A 27198-nucleotide genomic window follows, 5' to 3' on the forward strand; every position below is an offset into this window, starting at 1 on the left:
CTCTTTGTGAACAGTTTCATTGAATCGTTAGGCCCACCCGGGTGGATGGGTAAACCTGTCAACACGGAGAGGACGTTTCCCTGATGGTTTTCAGGTAAACAGGCTCAGCCCTAGAACGAAGTAAGCAAGCTTCGGGGGAGGGGGGGTCGCACCGTGACACTGTTCCCCGGGAGAGCCAGTGGGCCGCGTCTTACAGGTCCCCTGGGCTCACAGCCTCACAGATTTCACTGGGCGTTCGGGGGCGGAACCCGCCAACTCAGGTTCACTGGTGTACCCCGACCACCTTTCCGCGACGATTCCGTATTTCTTCCGGGGAGGCTTGGCGTGCGCACACGCCCCCTCGTTTCGGTAGAGAGACGCGCGTGCTCTCTGGACTATGGGGTGCCTCTAACGCGGCGGTGGCTCCAGGTCGGAGACGCGACGAGAAGATGGTTAATGGAGAGGTGGGAACCACGGCGCAAAGGACAGGGACGCGCAGGACGGTCCCGGGCCACGCCAGGGACAGGCGCCGCTAGTCTCTCAGAGCTCCGCCCCCGCCATGCCTGCCCAGTGCGCACGCGCACCCGTCATCCGGGTGCCGCTGCAGGTTGCGCTGGGGCTGCGGGCCGGGGGGGGCGTGGTCCCCGCGGGGGGCGTGGTCAGCGGCTCATTGTGCGCAGCGTAGCGCGGCGCCGCTGGCCGCCCGGGCCCGGGTTGGAAGTTGGTGCTGCCGCGGCCACCGCCTCCACCGCCGCTGCCTCCTCCTCCGCCGCCGCCGCCCTGCAGCCCACTCGCTGCCTCGGCAGCGCGCTGCTTTCCCAAAATGGCTGCCGCTGCCGGGGCCGTGGCAGCCTCGGCCGCCTCGGGGCAGACGGAAGGGAAGAAGATCACCGAGCTGCGGGTCATCGACCTCAGGTCGGAGCTGAAGCGCCGCAACTTGGACATCAACGGGGTCAAGACGGTGCTGGTCTCCCGGCTGAAGCAGGTGAGGCCCGGGCGCTGTGCGCAGGGCAGCGTAGGCCGCGCCGCTTGGTTGCTGAGCTTCCGCGGTCGGGGCGGACCGGGCGGCGCCTGTGCGTGCCGGGTGCGCGAGGCCCGAGCCTCCGCGACAAGCCTGGCCTTCCAGCGGCCTCGCGAGCCGCCGCTGGTCGCGCCCCCGCCCCCCTCCCCGTCTCCCCCGGGACGTCCTCTCGGTCGGCGCCGCGGCCTGCCGAGGGCGGTGCTGCAGAACCGGGCGGCGCTGGGTACACCGGCCTGCGGTCGGTGCGCAGCGCGTGCATCGCTCGGGCTCCGAGGCGATGGTTAGTTTGCTGACTTAGCCGAAGTTACCGTTTAATTGTGCCCAACCGTTTCTTCACCCCTGTTCGGAGAAATCGGTAGTGGGAGTTGATGGGTGGATGAGAAGGAAGGTTTATCTTCTTCCCCTGGGCTTTTAGTTGATTTATTTTTATTTTTTAATTTCTGATTGCGTCAGCGTAATCATCTACGTTCTCAGCCTCTCCAGGTTTATTCACGTGAAGCCTTGGAATCGGAGAGGGGAACAAGTGTACGCAATACATGTTAGGAAAACTCTTCGTTATTTAAGTAGCTAGATACTTGTTCAGTATATGTGACATATAACTATCGACTGGTTGGAATTTCAAGTCCCATGACATTTTGATACTTAATGACCCCTCATCCCCGTGTAGTATAATAACTCGGTTGTGAAGTCGGTTTGTAAAATAACTGGCAATTCTAATGTCTTAAGGCTTGAGGTTTGCTAATATATTTTCATTAAGTTTTTATAAAATAAGTTTAGATAGTTTGTGTAGCATATTAACTTCTCTTTCTAATGTAGGCTATTGAAGAGGAAGGAGGCGATCCAGATAATATTGAATTAACTGTTTCAACTGATACTCCAAACAAGAAACCAACCAAAGGCAAAGGTTGTTATGAGTTCTGAACATATTTTAAAATATATTTTGGTTATATAACTTGGCTCTGCTCTTGTACCACTTGCCCTGTTTATATAGTGCTACTCTTTGCTATTTCCCTCTGGCACTCTGCCTTCTTGGGTCAAGGAAGAAAAGTTACTGTTACCAGGCTCCGAGTAACTTGTAGCCTTTTAGATTTGGCTGATGTTGACTAGAAAGTGAGAAAGTTCTTTATTGATTCTGGAGAAAAGTACAAAGTTATGTTGCATACCAATCCTTCATAGTAGGAAGTACTGAAGAATAAAATACAGTTTGATCCGTGTCTACCTTGCCCCACAATTGGCAGAGTTTTGATGAAACTCCTACCAGACCTTTCCTTGGCTCTTTGCTATTCTTTCTAGCGTATTCAAGTCCTGTAACCTTTATGTTTAGAGTTTTATTTGACAAACTGGCTATTTCGCATTTATTCCATTATGCAGTCTAATAATTTTTAGTGAAATTTAAAAGGCCTCATCAGTCATACTAGTAAGGGCAAAAACCCCACAAACAATTAGCCTTTAAAGAAGTTTTAAGCTATGGGGATACTAAATAAAGGTTTTTAATGTCATAACTTAGGTGTATTTCCAAGGGAAGAATGATTTGGTGTGAATAGCTAAAAGTAATTTTCAAATCAGCATCTTGATAATAAATGGGAAATAGGCATTTTTTAAAACATTCAGCTATTGTAATCTTATTTGAATAATTGCAAATCTCCCTGCCTGTGTGAAGGACTCTGGCAGAGGGTAGACAAATAGCTGTCTGATGCCTGGTCTCTATCATTTCTAGGCAGAATAAGTCATGTACTTCTGTGGCATTTTGTTATTGTAAATAACTTTCTTTACTGCTGTACCTGATATATACAGGATTGTAATATGATTGAAAAGTCCCGGTGGTGGTAGCATCCCTTTTTTAACTCTCATCGCTCAGGAGGCAGAGACAAGCAAATCTCTGTGAGTTAGGCCTGGTCTACAGAATGAGTTCCAGGAAAGCCTGGGCTACATAGAGAAACCCTGCCTGGAAAAAGCAACCAACCAACCAAAGATGATTGAATAGATTAATCTTAATAGAAGGGAATCTTCAATTTTGACTTTAAGCACTGTGTCTTAAGACCTGGCCAGTTTATTATTTATTTCTGATTCAAGAGTTCCCTTGGTGTGCTGATAGAAATTAAAAAGGGAGAAGAAGAATTTCCTGGGTGAGTAGTAATGGCAACATGGAGATAGAATTTTAGAAGAGTAATAAAGTTGTCTTGAAGATCTGTTGCTTTTAAACTTGAGAGATACATTTTTATCACCTGGAAACTCCTGGTGAAGCAGTTGCTTCATAATGGGAAAGAAATATGGCAGTATGAACATGTTGTGTATAGGTTTTTGATTTACATTGTTCACTTGGTGTATTGTGATAGCTGACAAGCAGTGTATTAATCATAGTTTTAAGTTAACGTGATGATTTTAGCATTGATGGGCCAACATACTTTTGTTGTTTGATTTTCAAATTTTTATTCTTTATATTTGTAGTTCTGGGCACATACATACATACATTTTAAAAGAATGTGTTCAGTCTGCAGGTAAATCTCAGTGGGCCAGCCTGTGGGTCCAGCCCTATCACTCTCTTCCCTCCACCTAAAATATATTAAATCATTATGCTCAGATAGGTTAGAGGAAAAGGAGTATATAATCTTATAAATAGAATGTTTAAAAAGCACAGAAGGACAAAAATCTGTGGTATTGATTATGCTGTAGTGGGTTCTGGTATTTGGAATAACATGTACTTAATATAAACAGTTTGTATCCTGAATTAGTTCTCAGTTTCTTTACCTACTCTTTCCTTGGAAATTTTTTAATAAGTAACCTAGAAGAAAGCTTCTCCATTCGAGAGTTCCTATCGTATTTCTTGGGTGTGTGTTAAGAAAGCAGTTAAACAGGTAGAGCTAATGCTTCCCTGCTTTGTTTCAGGGATGCTGTATCTGATTTCTTCTAGATTTTCAACCTTCAAAATTACCTCTAAACTTCAGCAAATTATGTATTAGCAAATCAATACAGTTTTCAGAATTAAATATAACAATTTAATTGGTATTGAAACTAATTTTCAGTGCATACAGGCTAAAAAACAAAACAAAACAAAAAAACAGATGAAGGATTTCCCCCTATAGGAGAAAGTATAATTTGGAATTTTGGTTTGGCTAAGCATCTGATATCTAATATTTTTGAAAGAAGGTAACACAGATAATACGTGTTTATTCTGTAAAACTTTTAAAAATTACCAGCTAGGATAATTAGTGGCCATAGAGCACATTTTGAGTAGTTCAGTCCCAGTGGATGGTTGTTCTGCCCTGCTACCTGTTTTAAATTTTAGTATGTTGAATGTTAATCACTAACAAAACTGTAGTGAAAGGTGGACTTTGAGCACAGGATTGTCACAGGTGTTTCCCGGGTGCCTGCTAGACTAAAAGATCCATAATGTAAGGATCAGGGAAGGCCCAGGATGTAGTCTTTACACCTCTAACTGCCTGGGGCAAATAATGTGTGCTGAAATGTTTGTTGAGTAAGTTCTGAAGGCTGTTGTAGAAGTGTTACTTCCTAAAGTGTGTCTTGCTGCTTGTTTCACTTGTACATTTGTAGGAAGCATTTACATCAGGTGTTAATAGCTTATCAGATTATCTCAGGAGCCCAGTTGTTTCTTCTAATATACTTACATGTGAAGTGTACTTGGAGAATGCACAGCTCTCTGCATTGTTGTTCTGTTTGTTACCAAGCAGTAGCTACATTGGAAAGCCTCCTGAACCTTGCTGGAATGTCATCTAGTGTCAGGGATCTTATGTTGTCTTCATTTCATAGAGCTGGCTCGGCCATTAAAACAGTATTGCTTATCACTAAAGGACTCTTGCACTTTTTTCAGCTGTGATATCAAATATGGTATAAAGCTAGTTTATTCCAGGATAATACTTTACTGCCAGGGCAGTCAGTCATCTTAAGTAGTCTACATCAAAGACTGAAGACTTAAGATTTTATTTCCATTTTATGAACTCATGTAAAATAAACTGTTGATTATGCATGAATTGTAGAAAAACGTCATTATTAATGTTGATGGCATGAGATTTTAATGAAAAGATTGAACAGAGGCTAAGAGCTCATTGGATTATTGATTTATTTAATCAGCCATTCTTCTGCCAGAATGAAAGAACCTTAGTGTTTCAGTTTCTGCAGTTAGCTGTGCAGACCCTAAGCTCATAGCCTGAGTCGCCTGTGTCAGCCCTTGTACTCTAGAATAGTAGTTGAGTGTTTTTCTGGTCATAAAGGTGAAGTGTTTTTCTTTTTAAAATTAGATAATCCAGAATAATGCAAAACAAAACAAAACAAAACAGCTGATAACCCTGCCACCTTGAATTTGTCATTGTGTTTAAGTATTTTTTTTTTTACTTTTTCTTTAAAATTTTTTAAAAAATTTTTAAAATTTTATTGATTTTTTTTATTAGCCAGGGTGTGGTGGCACATGCCTTTAGTCCCAGCACTTGGAGTCAGAGGCAGGTGGATCTCTGAGTTCGAGGCCAGTCTGGTCTACAGAGTGTGTTCCAGGCAAGGGCTACACAGGGAAACCTTGTCTGGAAAAATACAAAAATTTATTTTATCTATATGAGTTTGCCTGTATATATATATGCATGTACAACACATATGCATGCTTGAGGAAGTCAGAAGATGATGTTGGATCCCTTGGAGCTCAGAATGTGGAGTAACAAATGGTTGTGAACCACTGTGTGGGTGCTGGGAATCCAGCTCAGGTCCTCTAGAAGAGCAACAAGTGCTCCCAGCAGCTGAGCCATCACTCCAAGCCTCTTTTTTTCTTTTTCAACAATTTGAGTAAGTCCACATCATATATTTGGTGCTTTGTTAAAGTTAGGTAGAAACTCACTGTGCTCAGTGTGGAGAACCTGAAAACAGTCACATTCTTCCCACATTTTTTTCTCTTTGACCTCTATAGTCACAGCCATCATCTAAGTGGTATTCTATACTCTGCGTTAAAGTCATCAGAATTTTCAAATTCAGACACCAGGTTTCCACTCTTTGAGGTTTAGTTTCATGCTGTGTTAGGGCCTAGGCACTAGTCTTCTCTGGAAGCTTCCACATGGTTCTCATGTGCACTTGGGGCTATACTGCCTTTTCTGGGTGACTCTACCTATCAATTTTATAGTTCTAAAAACCTTTTCACTGCTTTTGTTTGATTCTCACAGATGTTCTGAAATGTAGGCAGAACTTTATACACACACACACACACACACAAACACACACACATATAATTTAACATTTTTGAGATTTATTCATTTTATGTCTATTTTGCCTCTGTGATATCTGTGTACTACCTGTGTGTCTGGTGCCCTCAGAGGTCAGAAGAGTCATCAGATCTCCTGGAACTGGAGTTATGGATAGCTATGAGTTATCCCTGGGTCCTCTGCAAAAATAGCCGGTACTCTTAATCACTGAGCCATATCTCCAGCCCTAAAACTGTTTTTAATTGATGGGTATAAACTTTAGCCTAAAAGGAACTCAATTAAATTTTACTACTTTTCATTTTTACCTACTTGTTTTATTATTATTTACTCAGTTCTAGGGTATTAGCTCAGATCTGGGGCTTCATACATGTTAGGCAGATACTCAGCTAATGAACTATATACCACTGGCCCTTTTATTATCTTTTAAAAAATCTCACATGTTTATTTTAATTCTTTAGATGATAGATTTATGGAGCTTTAAAAATAAATACTTTGGTTATTGATTTGTTATAATGAATATGAATAATCTTTTATATACACAATAGATCCATATACATAAATATATGTGTGTATGTATTTCTTTTTCTTTGCTTTCCCCTGTAGTAGATTTAAAAAAAAAATCAAACTCATGTATTCAGTGACTGCTGTATTTAAGACAGGGTACAAGGACTTTCAGAAATTTTGTTCTGTTAGTAAAATGTTAGTTAACAGAAGCTAAATACAGCTGGGTGGGATGGTACACATCTGTAATCCTAGCACTTGGGAGGGGGATGGGAGTTTAATTTTCAGGCCAGCCTGGGCTATATAGGGAAACTTTATCTCAAGAATAAAGTAAAGTAAAGCAACAGTAGCTAAAATATATGCCAGAAGTTACCATGGGAATGTTTTTTGGTTAAATTATTCTAGGCCAGGGCAGGCAAGATGGCTCGATAATAAAAGGTACCTGTCACTGCACAGCTTGAGTTCAATGCCTGAGGAGAAAACTGACTCCTACAGGCTGTCCGTTGCACATGCACCAACACATATGTCCATACACATACCAGACACAAAATAAAATGTAATAGAGCCTGGAGGTAATGGTACACACCTTTAATCCCAGCACTTGGGAGGCAAAGGCAGGCAGATCTCTGTGAGACCAGCCTAGTCTATAAGAGCTAGTTCCAGGACAGCCTCCAAAGCCACAGAGAAACCCTGTCTCAAAAACAAAAACAAAACAAAATAAAATGTAATGAAAATATTATTCTAGGCTGCTGCATTCATCTGGGAGGAGGTAAAGTTACTTGAAAAATAATTTTAAAATATACTTATTATGTGGATTTTGTTTTGTAACTATTTCTGAACTTAAGGAAGATTGCAAATCTTTATAAGGACCAGTTTACCTTTGGAGAAGAAAAATCAATTTGTAACCAAAAACCTTTTATATATATTTCTGAAATATTTCAGTAAATATTTCCTTTCTTTTTTTGTGTGTTTTTGTTTTTTGCTTTTTGGTTTTTTTTGAGACAGTTTCTCTGCTGGTCTTGAACTCAGGTGTATGCCTGTTTCTGCCCCCCTGAGTGCTGGGATTAAAGGCTAGTGCCACCATATCCGGCTATGTAAAACTATTTCTAATGATTGTGAGAGAATTGAACTTCGTAAGTGGAGCACAGAGTGCCCAGTCTTGCAAAGCCTGGAAGTTTGTAGTGTTTAGACATGACTGACCTCAAGGTTAGTTAACCTTTTCTACTATAGCTTAAAACATAATGTTAACGTTAATTTTGCTTTCGTTTTCTATTTCGGTGTCCCCCCCCCCCCCCATGTTTACCGGACAACTTATTTTCTAGTTTTGTTAAAAAAAAAAAAAATAGTGTTCAATCTTCATTACTTTGAGTTAGGCTTCATCTTGGTTGAAGAGTCTAGCTACTCTCCTTTGGGCATGTTTGCCTTTTTGTGGTGTATATCAGGTGCCCTGAAGGACAAAGGAGGTGAAATTGTCTGGACCTTTGCCTAGCACACGGTTAAGAGGAGCAGACAAAAATGGCTACCCCTGAATAGAGTGGCTAACGGTAGTGTTATTGGAGTTTGGTCCTTTTTGAAGTTCTTGGACATCTGTAACTGCACAAAAAGCTAGAGACCTGCAGATATAGTTTATAGCATCAGTTAAAGTTATTCTAGCCTTTTTTAACAGGATGAAGTTGCATGTGTCTCTTTTTGACTGCCATGTCACCTCTTACCTTTATCCCAGTTGGGCCTAACAGAAGTCTAGATCTTGGGCCTACTAGTGTCCAACCTAGGACTTGTTCTACTTTGACAAGCCAGAAGGTGGAGGACAATGAGCACCTGCTGGCTCTAGTGCCAAACTAGGTTCTCTGCTGTATGGCACATACCATGGCTTATGCAGGTTAGTTACATTTGTGGGAAGAGGTAATAACTTTTTTTGTTTTCCACAGAGGAAGCAGTTGCAATGAAGTTTCAAATTCAGCATTAGTTAAACAAACCCAGAGTTACAGATTATGAAAGTGATCAAAAGCTAGTGTGAGTTTGCAGTCTTACCACTCTGTTGCCCAAACTTATCCTTGTGGTTTTAAAGTTTATAAGGAGATAGTAACTATGTAGTGCTTTCATGTAACATGACATCTGGAAACAGTCCAGAGCAACAGGAAGAAATTTCTGTGTGCCCTCCTGCCTTTCTTTTGTCTGTGTGTCCTGGGGCAAATTACTTAACTGTTGTGAATTCCACAGTTTACAATTTTGGGGTGGTGGTTAGTTTCGAGACAGGGTTTCTCTGTGTAACTCTGGCTGTTCTCGAACTTACTCTGTAGACCAGGCTGGTCTGGAACTGCCTCCCAAGTGCTGGTATTAAAGGCTTGTGCCACCACAGTTTACATTTTTAAAGATGGGCTTTGGAGAAATTGTAGTTGAGCACCTGACCCATTTTAACTACTCAAAGATCTCCTGGCTTCTTAGGAGTAGAATTGGGCTTGATTTAAATATCCTATTTGTGATCTCTTCAGCCTCAGCTTTCTACTTTGTGGAATGAGTGCTTCAGAGTAACTGGAGGGTGAAATGCCTACGTATGTGACTGTATAGAAAGCTTCCCTTGTAGAGTCTGGACAGCAGGAATTGAGTGAGTAGCAGCAGTGGCTGCTGGTAGTTTTTGTAGAAGTGTAATTTGAGCTTCCTCTAAGAAAACTAAAGCAAGTGGGCTTCCCCTTGGAGTGTGTCTGGTGTGTGGCTTATTACCATGCTATGTAGTGTCTGTAATTTGTGTGCATTAACCACTTCCTAGAACGAGGCCTTGATAGTGGGTCAGAAAAGTCTCCCTCTGGAATTTAGAGGTGAGCAAATGACTTTGTTGGTTTGGGACATGCTGCTTAGCCTCTGAATTCTTTATCTCTTTGTAAAATCTGTGGAAACCCATCCTGTGTACCCAAGCAAGCCTGTAAAAATAAGTTGTATTTTTAAAAAGTGCTTTGCAAATTGTAAGACAGATTTTAATTACAAAGAGAAACTTAGCATTTTTGAAGCAACTAAGGGAAAGCTTTGCCCTCTAGGCAACTCCGGTGTGTATTTGTAGAGGGAAGGGCTTGAGGTTAAAATGTTTTCCTCCAAAATGTAGCATCCTTAAATTAAAAAAAAAAAGTTTGTTATTTTATGTGTCTTGAGTGTTTGCCTGCATGTTTGTAAGTGCACAGGTGTCTGGTACCCGTGCAGACCAGAAGAGGGCATCGGATGCCTTGGAATTAGATGGTTGTGGGCTGCCACATGGTTGCTGAGAATAGAACCTGGGTCCTATGCACAAATTGCAAGTGCTAGTAACTGCTGAGCCACCTCTCTAGCTCTTAATTATAAGATGTCTTTCTCTAATATAATAGAACAGTTTAATGAACTCCTTTGTATCTAGTTTTCAGAAAAGCAACACTTCTGTTGGTTTTTTTCAATAGACTGATAGTTTTTAATGAACAAGGGCTGTGAAGCAGTTGCCCTTCCTTGAAGTTATTTCTACATTTAGATTTCAGGCTTCCCATAGGCTTTTTTGATTTTTGGTGAAATGCTAAAAAATAAATTTATGATAAAACAATGATGATTATAAATTTTTAAGTACATTATACATTTGTATAGGTACCAGTATCCTAAATAGGAAGTTCAAACCAACATTGGTAGTTCATGCATTGTAATCCCACCACTAAAAGGCTGAGGTAGGAGAGTCACTGCCAGTGCAAGGCCAGCCTGAGCTACATAGAGAGTTCTAGCCTGATCAGGACTGCTACAGAGTAAGACCCTGTCTCCTTCCTCTTTGAAAGTAATTTTCTTAAAAACTAATATATATCGTCGCAGGCATGAGCTGCTACTTGAGTAAGTGGAAAGAATACTCTCTCAGTCTTGCTTCTTACACTTGTAGGACCAGTGTTTTGTTTCCTGACATCACTCATTCATTCACAGAGAGGGTTTTGAATTGAGAACATGTGATAGGTAGGGGGGTGACTGGATAGAGGATATGGGAAAGACTAGCTTTTTAACATTAACCCTAGTAGCTAGACTCTGGAGTCACTGAATCTGAAGCCTAGGCAGCAGCACTGTCAATACCTGTTCCAGGCAAAAGGAAAATGTATCTAGTAACCATTTACAATTCAAAAGGAATGGAAAAAGGTTAAAATTTAAATACAAAAGTTTCAGTGGCTGTGATTTTTCTAAAGACACTATTTATGGTACATTACAGATTTTTAGGTAGTCTTTTTGAGCTATATTGAAGACACAAGAGACTTAGCATTGGCTGTGAGTTTTTGTAAAACTGCAGTAGCACTCTTTAAATTCTACCAAATAACATAGATTTGAAAATGAGAGCTGAGCAGAGAAATCTTGTAGTCTTCAGGAAGCTGGGGATAGTCTGCATCTGGAAGCCAGTTTTCCTGCCTTGCATCTGCTAAGTGTTATGTTGAGTGAGCAGCATCTGGCCCTCATGCTGAAGTGGTCAAGACTGCTATACTGAGGCTTTGGGGGAAAGAGAGCAAGCAGCCAGCCAGTTACTGCACCAAAGGACTCTTCCCTTCAAGGGGAGGTGAGAGGTCCTAGAAACAGAATTAGGCAGTTTGTATCAACTGGTATGTTGTAAAGGTGATGGGAGAGACTTCTGTTGTGTAGTCTAGGTTAGCTTCAGACTTGATCCTGCTCCCACCCTAAATTGGTGGCATCACAGGTGTGTACCATTATGGCTGGACAAGTGTGAGCTTTTTATTTCAGATAAAGCTGTTTAAGAGGAGGACTGATGATTTTTATGGGTATTGAGTCTTGAACTTAGCTATAGGTATCTGGTTACATACATAGATTGTAAAATACTGTTGAAAGGTGCTACCACCGCCAGAACTGAAGACAGAATGTATGTGTGTGAAGAAAATGTACCATTGGCATTGGATGAGTTGAGGTGATGGGTCCTGACAGCATGCGTGTCAGTGATGTGGCATGGCTTTGGTAAAGCTTTTTTCGTTTGGGATAGCTGTGACCAGGTGTCTTTTAAGTAGTTCCCATTAGCTTTGTAGATTTTAGGAGTGGAGAGTGATACTGTAGAGTGTTCGTTTTTCTTCTTAAAGCAATAAAATACTGGTTGTTAGCCCATTTTCCTTCTTTCGTAGGTAAAAAACAAGAAGCAGATGAGTTGAGTGGAGATGCATCTGTGGAAGATGATGCTTTTGTCAAGGTAAAGTGTTAATCTCTAGGTTAAGATGTTTACTTTTCGTGATGAATTAATGGATTTTGACTTGAACAATAGACACTGAAGTACATAGGTTAAAGATATTTAAATATTGGCTGCCCTATGAGCTCTCATAATTGAGGTATACAAGAAAAAAACCCTGTCTAACTGAGACGAGAAGAAAATCTAAGCTGGGTGTGGTGGTACATGCCTTTAATCCTGGCAGACACAGGCAGATCTCTGAGGCCAGTTTAGGCTACACAGACCCTTGGCTTAAAACAAACAAACAAACAAACAAACAAAAACCGATCAGTACATTTGGCATTCAAGTGGGAATCTGAGGCATGGGAACCTGGAGAACAACCAGGATAATGATTGGACAGAGTTGCATTTGTGAAGAATACTAGTATTTTTTTAGTCTGCTTGTTGCATTAACTTTTATGTACTATAATATGTAGGAATAATATGTAGGACTTGATCATATATGCTCCAAAACTAGAGAGGGAAAATTGCTGATGTATTACTACCTATTAAAGATCAAATTAAGAAATGTATTACACCCTTTAAGGATAAATATGCCACACCTTTTTGAACCAAAAAGGAATGTGCCTCAAAAACAAAATTAAATAAGTTATTTAGATATAAGCAGTGGCAGTTCTATGTATTACAAGTATAGAACAAGTTATTTTTAGCTGTATTTAGGTATTTTGTTTCGTTGAACGAAAAGTAGTGTGCTGTTCATTGGGTCTTAAGCAGTATAGCATTTTCAGGTATTAATGATCACAGTTCTTTTAAAATTACATGCAGTTTTACTCCCATCTATTCTGTGTTCTTTGTTAATTCACATTGTCATAGTTGTCTGTGGCTGTTTGTGTGTTGACTGTGAGGTCAGCTTATGCCCATTTTCCCACCTGTAGTTCCTGCAGCCCAGCCCTGTGCCCCCTCTGTTCCACACACATCACACCACACCACAGAGATAGAAGCATTTCATTGAGAACCTTGAAAGCAGATATAGTATTTATTTGCCTGATGAGCCCCTAAATGTAGTGACTGCATTCCTACAATCAGCTTTTTGTTTGAGCTCTTAAGAGCTCTTTAGTTTTTGTATCTATTATTGTTGTGGTATGTCTTTCACTGGGTTTGTTTCTTTGTTATTATTTTCTGTAGTTCTTTTACTAGTGTGTGATTAAGCAAAAATTATAGACTGGAAAACACTGAAATTTGTAAAAATAATGTTTAGTTTCCTACCGTTTTTAATTTATATCAGTTGTTTGGAATGTTGTAGGAGATAAATGTTTCATTGAGTAGAGTAGTGAGATGGCCCATCTGCTGGGAGGAGTACTTTTGGGTCAACCTTAAAATAACCTGGTGATGTCTAGAAGAACCAAAGAGATTTTGAGAAAACTGTGTGAATATACCTTTAGTTCTTGATATTTTTTCTTCACTTTGAAAGTATATGTGATGTATTTGAAAAAATAAGTGAATTTCTTTTCTTGCTTCTAGAATTGGTAATTTTGGAAATTTTTAGAATAGTGGTGGGTAGATGGCACTTACTTCCCAGATACTTGGGCAGTATAGCAGTTGTTTCTGTGGGTCAGTGAAGTTCAGGTTTGCTTCAGAATGGGCGTAGTTGCTTCAGTGCCTCCCTCTGCTTCTGCCATCATAAATTACCTACACTGTTAACTGCTTCCACTGCTCCCTAGTCACATTGTGATGGTGTCAGTCACGCCATTGCCCACTCTGCAGTCACTCGCTGCCATCCTTGACTAGACATTTTCCCTTTTCTGAATTCAGCTACAAATGACAAGTAGACTGGTTTTTCCTCTTTAGCCTAGAAACAACTTTTTTGTTTGTTTGTTTTTATATTTTTATTTTTGAGACAGGGTTTCTCTGGCTTTGGAGCCAGTCCTGGAACTCACTCTGTAGACCAGGCTGGCCTCAAACTGATAGAGATCTGCCTGCCTTTGCCTCCTGAGTGCTTGGATTAAAGGCGTGTGTCACCACTGCCCAGCCTAGAAACAATTTCTTAAATCTTGATTTGCTGCAAGAATAAGGAAGGTGCTTCCTTGGCTGTCAGCCCTTCCTCCCACCAAAATACCATATCTGTGTATTTTGAAGGGGACTTAGACCGTGTACAGAGCTAATCCCAACCTGTGTCCCCTTCATATTTAAATTGGCAGTGAGCGATTTAAAAAAAAATAAGTAATTTTAAGTGAATAATCTGCATACTTTTCAAGAGTAGACTGATGCAACAATTGGGAGTTCACTATTAACTAGAAGTAAACTTTTGTTTAAATATGCATATGACTTCCAGGGTCTTTGATGTTAAATCAGACTGGCACATGGAGAATGGAGAATCAGTTCATTTCTTAGAAGTTATGCCTTCAGGACAGCTCTTAGACTATGGCTTGGAAACTCTTAAATAATTGAGCTTAAAGTATCTCTCTAGCAATTCAGCTTGTATTTCAGTGTGAAATTTGAGATTCAATCATGGCTCATTGGTTTTGGTATTGACTACATGCTTAAAAGATAGTTTATGTGACAGGTAAAAATGCTTGGACTTTAACTCAGGGAATATCATAAAATATAATCAAATCTACCACATGTAGAGTTGTAAATTTCCGAAAGTGTTTGGTGGATAACCCACACCACTTTGCCTCTAGTTGTACCAAATTTTCTTACCATTAAAAGGACTGTGAATTGGAGAATCAAGAGACACATGAACAAGATGGAAATGACGAGCTAAAGGACTTGGAAGAATTTGGTGAAAATGAAGAAGACATTGTGCAGTCCCAGGAGTTGCTTTCTGCAGAAGAAAACAAGAAAACTCATGAATTAATAGAGACAGAAGCAATAGAAGATAGAGAAAAAGAGGACATCGAAAGTCAGGTCTTTAGCCAGTTTTGTTAAAACATGACACAAATTTAAGATTTACCAATAGATTTTTTTGTTTGTTTGATTTGGAGGTCTTAGAACTTCAAAGAAGTTTATTTATAAAATTACCCAGAATTTTATCATTAAGGCTTTTAAATTAAAGTCTTTGTGTATTTTACATACATTCTTACATAGTTATTTTCATGCCATAACTTGCTGTTGATTCTATATTTTGCTTTTTATATGACATGCCATGACTTCGAAATTAGGCTACTTTCTGTGTGTCTAATAGCCTCTTTACAACCATGAATATTTAAGATTGGGGTTTTTTTCTATGCCAGTAGGAACAAGTGCCTATTTCACTCAGACCTTGCCAGAATTAATTTGTGGTAGGTCCTTCCACCCCACCCCCATTTGCTGCTTTAGTAGGATAAAAAGTTACATTTCTTCATCTGTTATTAAGGGTAAGAAACTTAAAGTTGAATTGTAAAGCAATTTTCAGATCTTTCCTTTAAAATAGACCCTTTGTCCTACTTTGAAGCCTGTTAGGTCTTAGGGAAACCATTGAATTCTAGGGAGTGAGGACTGTCAGTGTTCCTAAAGCGCTTGACTCCTGCCTTGCCTGCTAAATGAGGGGCTCCAGGCTTTTCTAATTATGTAGTAACATGACTGATACTTTTATGTTGTTATAAAGAGTGCAGTCTGAATTCTTGGTTTGGTGCCCATAGTTATCAGAGCATGAGGCAAATGATAACCAGGCTTAGCGTCAAAGCATTCACAATGTTCCCAGATGTTTTGTAAAGCAAAGCTGTTGTATACCTTTTACTTAGGAAATTGAAGCTCAAGAAGGTGAAGATGACACCTTTCTAACAGCCCAAGTAAGTTTGCATTTAGTCTTGTGAGTATGACATTGTGGGTGGAAGGGCTTGGAAAAGCAATCTTATTTTTACTTTGTAATTCTTTAATTCATAAAACTGCTTTAAATTTAACCCTGAGCTTTGAATGTGATATATAATAAACTGTTGGCAGCTGAAGGTTCTGGTCACAAAGGTAATTAGGAGTCGAAGTTCCGTTATTTTTTTGGAGTTAGTTCTACCTTAGTGTAAAACAATGGAGACGTCTCAAAAAACAGACTTTTGAGAAGTCTATAATCTTGACTTTTTCCATTTGGTATAAAATATTTTAAAGTGTGATATCCTTTTCAGTGCTTTATTTAATTTTTTTAATTAGTTTAACATTGCTAGGATGAACTTTGATGACAGTGGGAAAAATCTCATGTTCTTGACATTGTTGTAGAATGTGGAAAATAGCCGCACGTGAATGTGGTGAAACTTGTTTTGATCCATGTTCTGCATAGTGTACATTTGAACATATCCTAGTGTTATAAACAACATTTATAACCTGGTTTCTTCAGTATTAAAAACTGTCCTTCTCTTTTCATCTACTCACAAGACCTGTTGTATATTAATTCTTAAAATGACATGCTTTCAAATAGAGATACCTTACCACTCACCATTTACTGGATTTTTTTTTTTTAAGATTTTATTTATTATGTATACAAACATTCTGCTTCCATGTATATCTACACATCAGAAGAGGGCACCAGATCTCATTACAGATGGTTGTGAGCCACCATGTGGTTGCTGGGAATTGAACTCAGGACCTCTGGAAGAGCAGTCAGTGCTCTTAACCTCTGAGCCATCTTTCCAGCCTCCGACTAGATTGTTAGGTTTAGGAAAAATGGTGATGGGGTCTGTTGATTCAGTAGTGTCCACTAGAAGAGAAGTTACAGGAGTGCATGTGCAGACTGCAGAGCTGGGGCTAGAGAGATGGCTACCTGCTTAAAAGCATTTGCTGTTTGCAGAGGAGCCAGGTTTGGATCCCAGCATGCACATAGTGCTCAAAGCCATCTATCTCTCCAATCCTAGGGGATTTGACACCATCTATCTCTCCAGTCCTAGGGATTTGACACCCTCTTCTGGCCTTTACTTGGCAACAGGCAGGCACATGGTACACAGACATAAATGCAGGCAAAACACCCATACACATAAAATAAATCTTAAAAAAAAAAAAAAAAAAAAGACTGTGTAGCTGGCTGTCCCTGCCTGTGTGCTTTTTCTGTGACTATCTTGCCTTTGCCATGGTGGTACTCACAGATTTTTGTAGTGAGATGAGCCTTGGCTCCCTGTTTATCTCAGTGGGTGAGAACTGGCATTTCTGGAAACAGTGTTTTAATACTTAGTAACGGGGTCATTTGGACCAGGAGAAGCAGTAGGCCTGTTTCTCTTTTGTCTATGTACATTCATTTCTTCATGATGGACTAGGGAGATCCATCTTCTCGTGGGGGGGGGTAATTCTTTCTTTCCTTCCTTCCCTTCCTTCCTTCCTTCCTTCCTTCCTTCCTTCCTTCCTTCCTTTCTTTCTTTCTTTCTTTTTTCAAGACAGGGTTTCTTGAAAACCTGGAGCCTGTCCTGGAACTCGTTCTGTAGATCAGGCTGGCCTTGAACTTACAGAGATCTCTTGCCACTGCCTTCCGAGTGCTGGCATTAAATTACAGGCTTCTACTGCCCGGCTTCCGGGGAGTGCTTTTCTAGATTACTAATTTTCAGAAAACTGGAATTGAGCTCTGTATTTTTGGCAACTAGCTTTTTGAGTTCCACTGCTGGAATGCTTCCAGGTTACACAGGTTGTGAGCTGCTTGGGAGTGTTCCATTTAGGAACCCTGTTTACACCACAGGTTACTTTATAACATGTTTAACAGGTGGAAGTAAAGTATCTTAAGGATACTTTTATCTTTTTTAAGTTTAAGCAATTTTTATGGGATAGAATAAATGAACTTTTCCTGATAATGAAAGAAGTTATTTCAGAGATCAAGATATGAGACATACTGTGTCAAAAAAGATTTTAAATAAAATCTTACAGCTGAGAATTGTGTGTGGTGCAGCTTCTAACTTGGAACTTGGAAGGTAAAACAGGTGCATCACAGGCAGCAGGATTGCAAGTTCAAGGCCAGGCTGAGCTGCATAACTAGACCCTGTCTAATAATCCACAAGAAGAAAATATAGACATGTGGTGGTGGCACACACATTTAGTCCCAGCACTTGGGAGGCAGAGGCAGGTAGATCTCTGAGTTCTAGGACAGCCTGCTTTACAGAGCCAGTTCCAGAACATCTTTGGCTATGTAGAGAAACCCTATCTCAAAAAAAAAAAAAAATGTAAGAAAGAAAATAATGTTCTTTATTTCTTTATTTTCCTTTTTGTAAATAATATATGGCAAAACACCTGGAGACATGAATTTATGAAGATTCCCCTGTGATATCATGTTTCTAAACATGTTCCACTGCTGGAATGCTTCCAGGTTACACAGGTTGTGAGCTGCATGGGAGTGTTCCATTTAGGAACCCTGTTTACACCACAGGTTACTTTATAACATGTTTAACAGGTGGAAGTAAAGTATCTTAAGGATACTTTTATTATGCACTAGGGGTAGAGAGGGTGTAACTATTACCCAGCTTGAGCTATTTTCAGCTTCTTCAATCTTCCTCTGCTTCCATTTACATTGTACTTTCTGCAGTTTAAAATCAAATCCATTTTCCATGACCAAGTTCAATATGTAGCTTTAAAAGAAATCCCCAACATAAAAATGATATCATTAAATAATGAAGTTAATATTCAAATATTTATTCAGCTATAGATATTTTTTTCCTTACAGGTCTTGTTTGAATCCAGACCTATCCACTGTGATTGATTGACTTGTCTCTTAAGGCCCTTTTAATCTGTAGTCTTGCTCTGTGACTTAGCATCTCCTTGTTTTAGTTGTTGAAAAACTTAGTTGATTATCTTGTAGAGCAAGGGCTTCAAAGTCTTCTTTAAAGGGTCCAATAGTAAATATTTTAGCTTTTGTGGGTTGTATGGTCTATGTCACAACCTCTCAGCTGTGCCACAGTAGTGTGAAGACAGTTACAGATAATGTAAAAATGAATGGGCCTGGCTATATTTCAATAAAAATAAGTTTCCCAAGCCCTTCATTAGAGCCTCTAAAATCTAGATTTTTTTTTTTCTATTTTTTCCAAGACAGGCTTTCTCTGTATAGCCCTGGCTGTTCTGGAACTTGCTCTATAGACCTGGCCTTAAACTCACAGAGATCCATCTGCCTCTGCTTCCCAAGTGCTGGGATCTAGATTTTGCTGGTTACATTTCCCTGTGTCTTTGAATATATTCCTGTTTACATAGTTACTTGAAATTGGTAAGTTAATGTTAGACTGCTAGGCCTACCATCCGACTCAAGGACAGCATGAGAAATAATGCTTCATAGGTAGAATTGCCACCCCATGCTGGTTGTGTCTTTTTGTATGGAACCTGTCATTGGTGATGCATTTCAAAGTGGTCGCAGTATTAACTGGAATATTTCTAGAAAAACTAACCCTTTATATTCTGTTTGGTTATCAAGTAGTATCATTTATAAAGGAAAACCAGGATATGTATTTGATTTTTTCTCCTTTTTATTCACCAAATTTCTGAAATAATGAGCTAGTTTATCAGCACTTTCAACAGTACTAATGAGTTTTTGAATTCGTTGCTTTCTGTCTTTTTATTTCAGGATCATGGCTTTAATATAGTTAATGTATGCCAGTCTGTTGTTATCCTTGAATTTGAAAATATTCTCACTTTCTGTTAGTGAACAATTTTAGCTATCTTTATTTTTGGTGTGTATAAAGGTGTTCTAGATTCTTTCTGCTAGACCTACATGTAGCCATTGCTTCGTGTTAGTGGTAAATGCTGTGTCAGGACAGCAGTCAGGGGTAATGGGTGTTCACTGCTTTCGAGTTGTTCATTGTTTCTAGGCCTTTTTCTGTAAATAGTTTATAGGGATTTTTTGAAGTTACTCATTTCCTTTAGCTCATATTCTTAGGTACAGTAGCCTTAAAGGGATACACCATCACCACCAAGGCCATTACTGAAAATGACTTAAAAACTCCCCGGTTAGTTATAGCATATCCTCACTAAGGATGAACATGTTTCTGTATTGCATATCAGTTCTGCCCCCAAGGAGTAGAGCACTAACTGATACATATTTCAGTTGATTTGTTTCATCTATTTTTAATTATTAACTTAAAAAACTTAATCTAACTTTTTTTGGATTCTATAGTTATTTTAGTCTAATCCTATACATACTTAAAATACATTTTACATCAAAGGTATGAAATGAGATATTCAAAAAAGTATCTGTGTAGTTCCCTGCCATTCCCTTATTAATAATTTTTTAAAAATCCCTTCCATGGCTTGGAGAGATGTCTCAGCAGTTGTGTAGCACTGACTGCTCTTCAAGAGGCCTTGAGTTCAATTCCCAACACTCACATGGCCACTAAAATCTTCTATAATTGCAGTTTAAGTATAGTCCCATAGAAACTGAGGCCTTCTCCTGGTGTGCAGACATACATTCAGATAAAACACCTGTATACATAAAGCACATTTTAAAAAATCCTTGTCATAATCTATTTCTTCATAAAATAAAAGAATGATGTTTGTGGGAGGGTAGTAACTCTAGTGTTAACCATGTAAACCCAGTCCTTAACTTTTGAAGTTAAATCCCAGGATGAACATTTTTTTCTTGTTCTGTTCTACTTAATTATAGCACTGTGATTTCGAATAAATCAGTTTGAACATTAAAAATCATGGCTGGGGATGTAGTTCAGTTGGTAGAATGCTTGCCCACTATGTACAAAGTGTTGGATTTGACCCCAGCACCATACTTTAAAAAAACAAACCCCTCCTTGTGGAATGGTGTATTATTCTAGGAGCTAGCATGAACATGTGCAATTAGTATTTCTTTGGAGTATTGTTTGACTAATTTGAAAATGTCATTTACTTTAGAATTTTCTGAACATTTCTTTTCTAGAATGTTCTTGTTAGGGTTTTAAGTCTTAAACATTTCCTCTGGTGTCAAGAATCTCTTTAGTAGCTGGGTTTGGTGGTACACAGCTTTAATCCCAGCACTTGGGATGCAGACACAAGAGGATCTTGATAAGTTTGAGACCAACCAGGTCTATATAGCAAGTGCCAGGTCAGCCAGAGCTACATAGTGAGATGCTGCCTGAAAAACAAAAGAGGGCTAGAGAGACTTTTTTTTGCAGCAGAGCTGGGTCTGGTTCCCAACAACTACATGGTAGCTCAGAACCATCTGTAACTCCAGTTCCAGGGGTTCTAGTGCCCTCTTGTGTTCTCTGTAGGTACCAGGCACACATGCAGTGTACTTACACACATGTAGGCAAAACACTTGTACCTATAAAATAGAAATAATAAATCTTAAAAGAGAACAACAGAAAGAGCCCATGTAGTACCCTAATATTATGCCATGTCTGCTCCTTTATCTGCTTACCTATATGCACAACACTTCTCTAATCTGAGGGACTTTATGTTTTTTGGGGGGTTGGGGGGACAATAAGATCTATATACTTCTCAAAGCATCTGCTCTTTTCAAAAAGTTAATGCCTCTTCAATCTAGTGCTTTCTCACTGTTCATAGAGTTCTTTTTATACTTACTACTTTTATTTATCCTTGATACGTTTGTTTTTTGAGATAGGGTTTCTCTGTGTAACAGTCCTAGCTATCCTGGCACTCGCTCTGTAGACCAGGATGGCCTCGAACTCACAGATATCCACCTGTCTCTGCCTCAAAGAGTGCTGGGATTAAAGTCGTGTGCCACCACTGCCTGGCAATCCTTGATACATTTTATATCACATGTGAGTCTACAGAATAAAGTCTAGATGGATGATATCACAAAATAGTTTTAAGGGCAAAGATTGACTAATTACGTCTCAAGCTTAGTCTCATATTCTTTAAAAAGTACATAACATCAAAAATTAATCACATCTATTTATTAGAGAGAGAGAGAGAGAGAGAGAGAGAGAGAGAGAGAGAGAGAGTGTGTGTGTGTGTGTGTAGAGATCAGAGGATAACTTGTGGGAGTGACTTCTCTCCTTCCACTATGTGAATCTTTGGCATCAAACTCAGGTCATTAGGTTTGGCAGCAAGTACCCTTACCTGCTAAGCCATCTCAGGGCCTCGTTTGTTTGTTTGTTTATATTACATCATATTCTTTTCAGTAAGTGACCCCACACTGGTAAGAGTTTTCTAAATTCTATTGAACTTAAGCCCTTTAGAAACCTTAATATCTTACAGTGTATTTATTCAGTGACTTTTATTCAGCAGATACTTAGTGCTTTTTTGTTTTGTTTTGTTTGCTTTTTTGTTGACAGGGTTTCTCTGGGTAACAGTCCTGGCTATCCTGGAACTAGCCCCATAGACCAGGCTGGACTCGAACTCACAGAGATCTGCCTGCCTCTGTCTCCCAAGTGCTGAGATTAAATGTGTATACCACTACCACCTGGCTTTCTTAGTGCTTATTATGGGCTTAAAATATGTAACAAATGGTAGCCCATTGCTGTTATCCATAAAGCTCAAATTGTACCCGTTTTTAGCTGGGCCAGTTGGTTTTTCCCACACTTTTTAGCGCATTGTCAGCTAGATATCAGGCAGTTACTGATGTAAGGTAATTTTGAAGGCTTATTCAGTCAGGCTGAATATAGGACTTTTTATTTACCAGAGACACATGTATCTCACAGACTAGCCTAAAGGATGGCAATACAATGTGGTTGACTGAAAAGTGTGTGTGAGGCTTGATTTCACTTTCTGCTGTCCTCGGGTACGGGGACAGAGAGGAGCTTTGTGTCTTTGAACATTTGACTGGGGTTGTAGGTCCCACTATAAGATATCTACTTGAGACTTGCTTTCTAGAAAATATGATTTGTTTTCATGCATGAAATGCCCTTATTGAAGGTAATCCCCAAAGTGACTAATTTAAAGATTGTTTTCAGTGGGGAGATTATTTTCAAACACATTGCATATTTGTACACAGGAATTATGGGTATGGACATTTTCCTGATGCATTTTGTGCTTCTTTTTGTCTTTTTATTATGAAGAGTTTGAAGCATATGCAGACCCTGGTTTAACCCTAATAGCACTGTTAGAATGAGTGTGCACTTCTATGTGTGGTCATTCACTAATCGCCCTCTCTACTGTCACCAGCATTGTTTCCTAAAGATTAGGTCAGACCCCTCTGGCTTTGGAGGATATGTGCAGTAACAGATTAATCACTGTGTGGAGACAGTTGGCTTATGAGTTCCTTCAGTAGACATGTTGAATTAAGAAAAATGTCTAAGGAGCTGGCTAGAAGGCCCAGTGGTTAATGAGCATGTACTGCAAGCCAGGTGTGGAGGTACAGGCCTTTAACCCCAGCATTCAGGAGGCAGAGGTAGGTGGATCTCTGTGAGTTCTAAGCCAACTTGGCCTACAGATTGAGTTTCAGCACAGCCAGCGCTACACAGAGAAATCCTGTCTCAAAAAAACAAAACAAAACAAAACAAAAAACAACAAAAAAACAAAACAAACAAAAAATAACAATAACAAAAAACAAGTGCCACTCTTATAAAGGACTGGAATGCTAGATTTAATGATGGTCTCTGAGGTTTTCTGTGCTCATGTTGGCACATGTACACACACACATACAAACAGTAAAAAAGAGATCTAAAACTTCAGGAAAACAGAGTAGTTTAGCAGCATTTCTAATAAGCAGGAAACTACAGCAATAACTTTTCTGTCTTTTTTTCATAATTTTTTTAAAAATAGCAAATAATTTGATTTTTTTTTTTTTTTTTAAAGAGATAGGGTTTCTCTATGTAGCGCTGGCTGGCTGAAAGTTGCTCCGTTGACCAGGCTGGCCTTGAACTCAGAGATCCATCTGCCTCTGCCTTGCCACTCACCACACCTGGCCTAATTGGACATCTTTTCCTTTAGCCTATCATGTTTCATTTAGGATATCTTGGAAATGGTTCAGTGTTGGGGCTGCAAGTAAATAATTCATTATGACTTGTCATTTACCTTTCAAGACAAATTAGTAAACCATACCTGAGTTTGAAAGGGAAAAAAACGTATCCAAAATTTAAGAATAGTTTTTGCTGTCACCACCAGCCACTCTACCCAAAGCACTGTTCTTTTCTTTTCAAGTGCTGCACATTAGTTGTGTAATTAAAAGCTCAGAGGTAGTGATTTCTTTAATTTTGAAGTGTGTGTGTGTGTGTGTGTGTGTGTGTGCGCGCGCGCGGGCGAGTTCGTGCCATAGCACATCTGTGAAGGTCGGAAGACAACTTGTGTTTAGTTCTTTCCTTCTACATGTGTGTCCTAGATGTTGAACTCAGATTGTCAGGTTTGGTAACAAGTGCCTTTACCCACTGGATCATCTTGCCAACCTTTGCTCTGTGGAAGTTTATTAAATTCTTGGGGACTAGACAGGTAGCTCAGTGGTTAAGAGTACACACTGTTCTTTCAAAGAACCAGAGTTTGGCTCCTGGCATCTGTGTTGGAGAGCTCATAACTGACTGTAGCTCTGAGGGATCTGGTACCTTCTTCTGGACTTCAAGAACAACTGAAGTTCTCTTTCTCTCTCTCAATAAAAAAAATTAAACTTCAAAGTCAAAAAGAAGTCATAGTATGCAATAGTATGCAATTGGTACACAGACCGATAGGATTTGTTTTGCCATTGATTTATATTAACAAGCATGAGGTCCCGAGTTCAAATCTCCAGCATCCTTGTAAAAGCCCATTGTGATGCACACCTGTAACTCTGGAGTGATAAGGTGGGGATGATGAGATAGGGTAGGCAGATCCTTGGGGCTTTCTGGCCAGCCAATCTAGCTAACTGGTGAGCTAGCTCCAGGTTCAGTGAGAGACCCTGTCTCATCAAAAAAAAAAGGTGTGGGGAAGGGGGGCTGTAGAGGAAAGACACCTGTCACTGACCTGGCCTCTTTGTGCATATGTACTATCGCACTCTTGTGCATACACACAGACACAATGTTATGTTTGTTAACCATGGTAAAATTTTAGTTTTGACTTGAATTGAAAGTTTTGCTTGAAATCTTCTTTCACTGCTAGGCAGGAGGAATTGGTCAGGTCCTTCCTGGACCTTCAGCATCAAAGTCACCTGGAAACATGTTAAGTTGTGCACATCCTTCAGACCTGTTTCAGACCTGCAGAATCAGAAGCTGTGGGACTGGTGCCAGCCTGTTTGAACAAGCGCTTCCAGGCTTCAGTTGTACATTGGTGTTTGAGAAACCCTGCTTTAAGGCTTTGCTCATGGGAACTTTCCCAGTTTACCTAGAACCGTCTGCACAGCTTGTATTTTAAGAATTGTGTGACCAACATGCTCCTGGAAACATCCTTTGAGACTGTTTGCACTTACTTACTTTTTTGTGGCTTAGATTGAGAGAGTTTATCTTGGAGAAACTACCTTAGTATTCTTTGCAGTGTTTTCTTAATAAATAAAGATTTTTCCTGGCTGTAAGCAGTAATCTAGTTACTGCCAAGCCCCTTGCCCTTTCAATAAGCTATTTTTCCTTAAAAAGACAAAATTCCTCCTCCAAGAAAAACATCATCTTATCGAGATATTTCTGTTTTAAAGTTAGCACATAGTGAATTTTGGGAAATACCCAATATTTTTAATTAAATCACTTCTTTTAAAAAGCTGTGCTTGTGCTGGGCAGTGGTGGCGCTCGCCTTTAATCCCAGCACTCGGGAGGCAGAGGCAGGAGGATCTCTTGTGAGTTTGAGGCCAGCCTGGTCTACAGAGCAAGTTCCAGGACAGCTTCCAAAGCTACAGAAAAACCCTGTCTCGAAAAACCAAATAAATAAAAATAAAAATAAAAGGCTGTGCTCTTTGCTTTGATTACCTATAGCACAAACACCATTTTTAAATGGGCCATTTGCTAGTATACTTGTGATGGCTTTGAACTCATTTAACAGATATTTTAAAATAGAGTAATTTGGAACTGACTCCTGATAATCATCCCTGTCCTGTGTTGAAGTGTGTAGAAAGGGAATCAGGGTTTTGTTTGTTTTCTTTATTTCTTTATCATGCATTCAGTCCATTGCAGATTGTACTTTCTGATTCCTTTGAAAAATGATTTGTTAAAAGTATCTCTGATAAGCCAGTAAGATGACTCAGATGGGTGAAGGTGCTTGCTGCCAAAGCTAATATCACCTGAGTTTGATCCCCAGAACTCAAGGTAGAAGAAGAAAATTAAAATTGACTCTTGCAGATGTGCTCATGGTGGGCCATGACACTCTCATTACCCTCCCCACTAAAATAGTATAAATAAGGGTCCTTAAAAAATGTGAACTGAGTAACATAAAATAATCATGTCAGCCTCTTTATTGACAGCTTTGTGGTATAAGTACGATTTGGATTATATTAACTAGTTTTGGTTAGTGAAATGATATCCTTAGTGAAAGATTTGTCTCCTATTTGTAGAATTATATATAGCAGAAGGGTGTGCTGTAGTTCTAAATGGATCTGAATTCTGATTCTGAATTCTGAATATATTTGCTTGTGATGTGTATCTCTAATCAATATTTTTAAATTACCCACCATTTTAATTTGACTGATTTTGTGATGTTATTAATTTGTAGTTCTCTGTGAGTTTATTTTACATTTGATTATTCTTTAAATTTCAGGATGGTGAGGAAGAAGAAAATGAGAAAGGTATGTTTGATGCTAAGTAGAGCTTCAAATTTATGGGCATTTAGAAAAGCTAAGTATATGAAAATAAACATTCCTTATTTGAAATCTTATTTTAAAATAGTTTATTTTCAAATTATCAATTTAGTGAATTAAGTTAGCATCTTAATTTTTCAATTGATTTTTTTAATACAAGCTATGTTCTGACTTAATAGTACATATCAGTTACTGTAGTGAATGATACCATTTTTCACCGTAGATTTAGTTTAATTTTAAAAATCACATTTAGTATACGGTAAGTAGATTCCGTCTTTAGGACTGACACTGCAGTAACTCATACGTGCTTATTGGAGTCTTAGTTTATGACTCAATGAATTCTGCACCAATTCTAATAATGGTGAATGACCAGGAAACTGGCTTTTGTTTGCTACTTTAGAGCAACTTTAATATGATTTTCTGACATGTGTATTGGCTTGGGAGAATTATCTTATCCAATACAATCACAGGGACAATAGTAGCAATACACGTGGTCACTATGAGGTTGAATTCTCGGACAGAAGTCACATTATCCTACTTGGACTAGAAAGGACGTGAAGCAGGCTCCTCAGCCAGGCAGAATAAAAAGCCCAGAAGCAAGGATGGAATAAAGCTACTGACTGAAAAATCTCACATACCTGAGGCCTTTCTCTCTGTGGGAATACAAGATATCTTTGCAAACAGTCATTGCAGAGCACCTGGACAGGACGCAGATAGCAAGTAGCCACTTTCCTAGATGTCATGGAGGAGCATCTTCGGAGTCTTCCGTAGCCGTTTTGCATTCGATTCTGGACTACCCAGGGATTGAAGAGCGAAAAAGATGGGGCTTGGAAATAATCTGAAGACTAAT

The 27198-nt window shown here is 39.4% G+C and overlaps 1 protein-coding gene across 5 annotated transcripts in view; it reads left to right on the forward strand.

The window, feature by feature from the left end:
• The first annotated feature begins 674 nt into the window (after positions 1–674).
• Positions 675–27198, forward strand: part of Sltm (SAFB like transcription modulator) — a 47456-nt gene continuing 20932 nt past the window's right edge. For 3 of the 5 annotated variants that reach the window (XM_027411224.2, XM_027411225.2, XM_027411227.2), the window contains exons 1-6: positions 675–964; positions 1817–1904; positions 11808–11872; positions 14558–14755; positions 15571–15618; positions 26309–26336. In XM_027411224.2, coding sequence (XP_027267025.1) covers positions 803–964; positions 1817–1904; positions 11808–11872; positions 14558–14755; positions 15571–15618; positions 26309–26336 — 589 coding nt within the window. In that variant the 5' untranslated portion in view covers positions 675–802. The remainder of the gene's footprint in view (positions 965–1816; positions 1905–11807; positions 11873–14557; positions 14756–15570; positions 15619–26308; positions 26337–27198) is intronic. The other 2 variants (XM_027411229.2, XM_027411231.2) reach the window with 1 other exon arrangement.

This window comes from Cricetulus griseus, chromosome 4 (genome assembly GCF_003668045.3).
Source record: "Cricetulus griseus strain 17A/GY chromosome 4, alternate assembly CriGri-PICRH-1.0, whole genome shotgun sequence".
Classification (NCBI taxonomy): domain Eukaryota; kingdom Metazoa; phylum Chordata; class Mammalia; order Rodentia; family Cricetidae; genus Cricetulus; species Cricetulus griseus.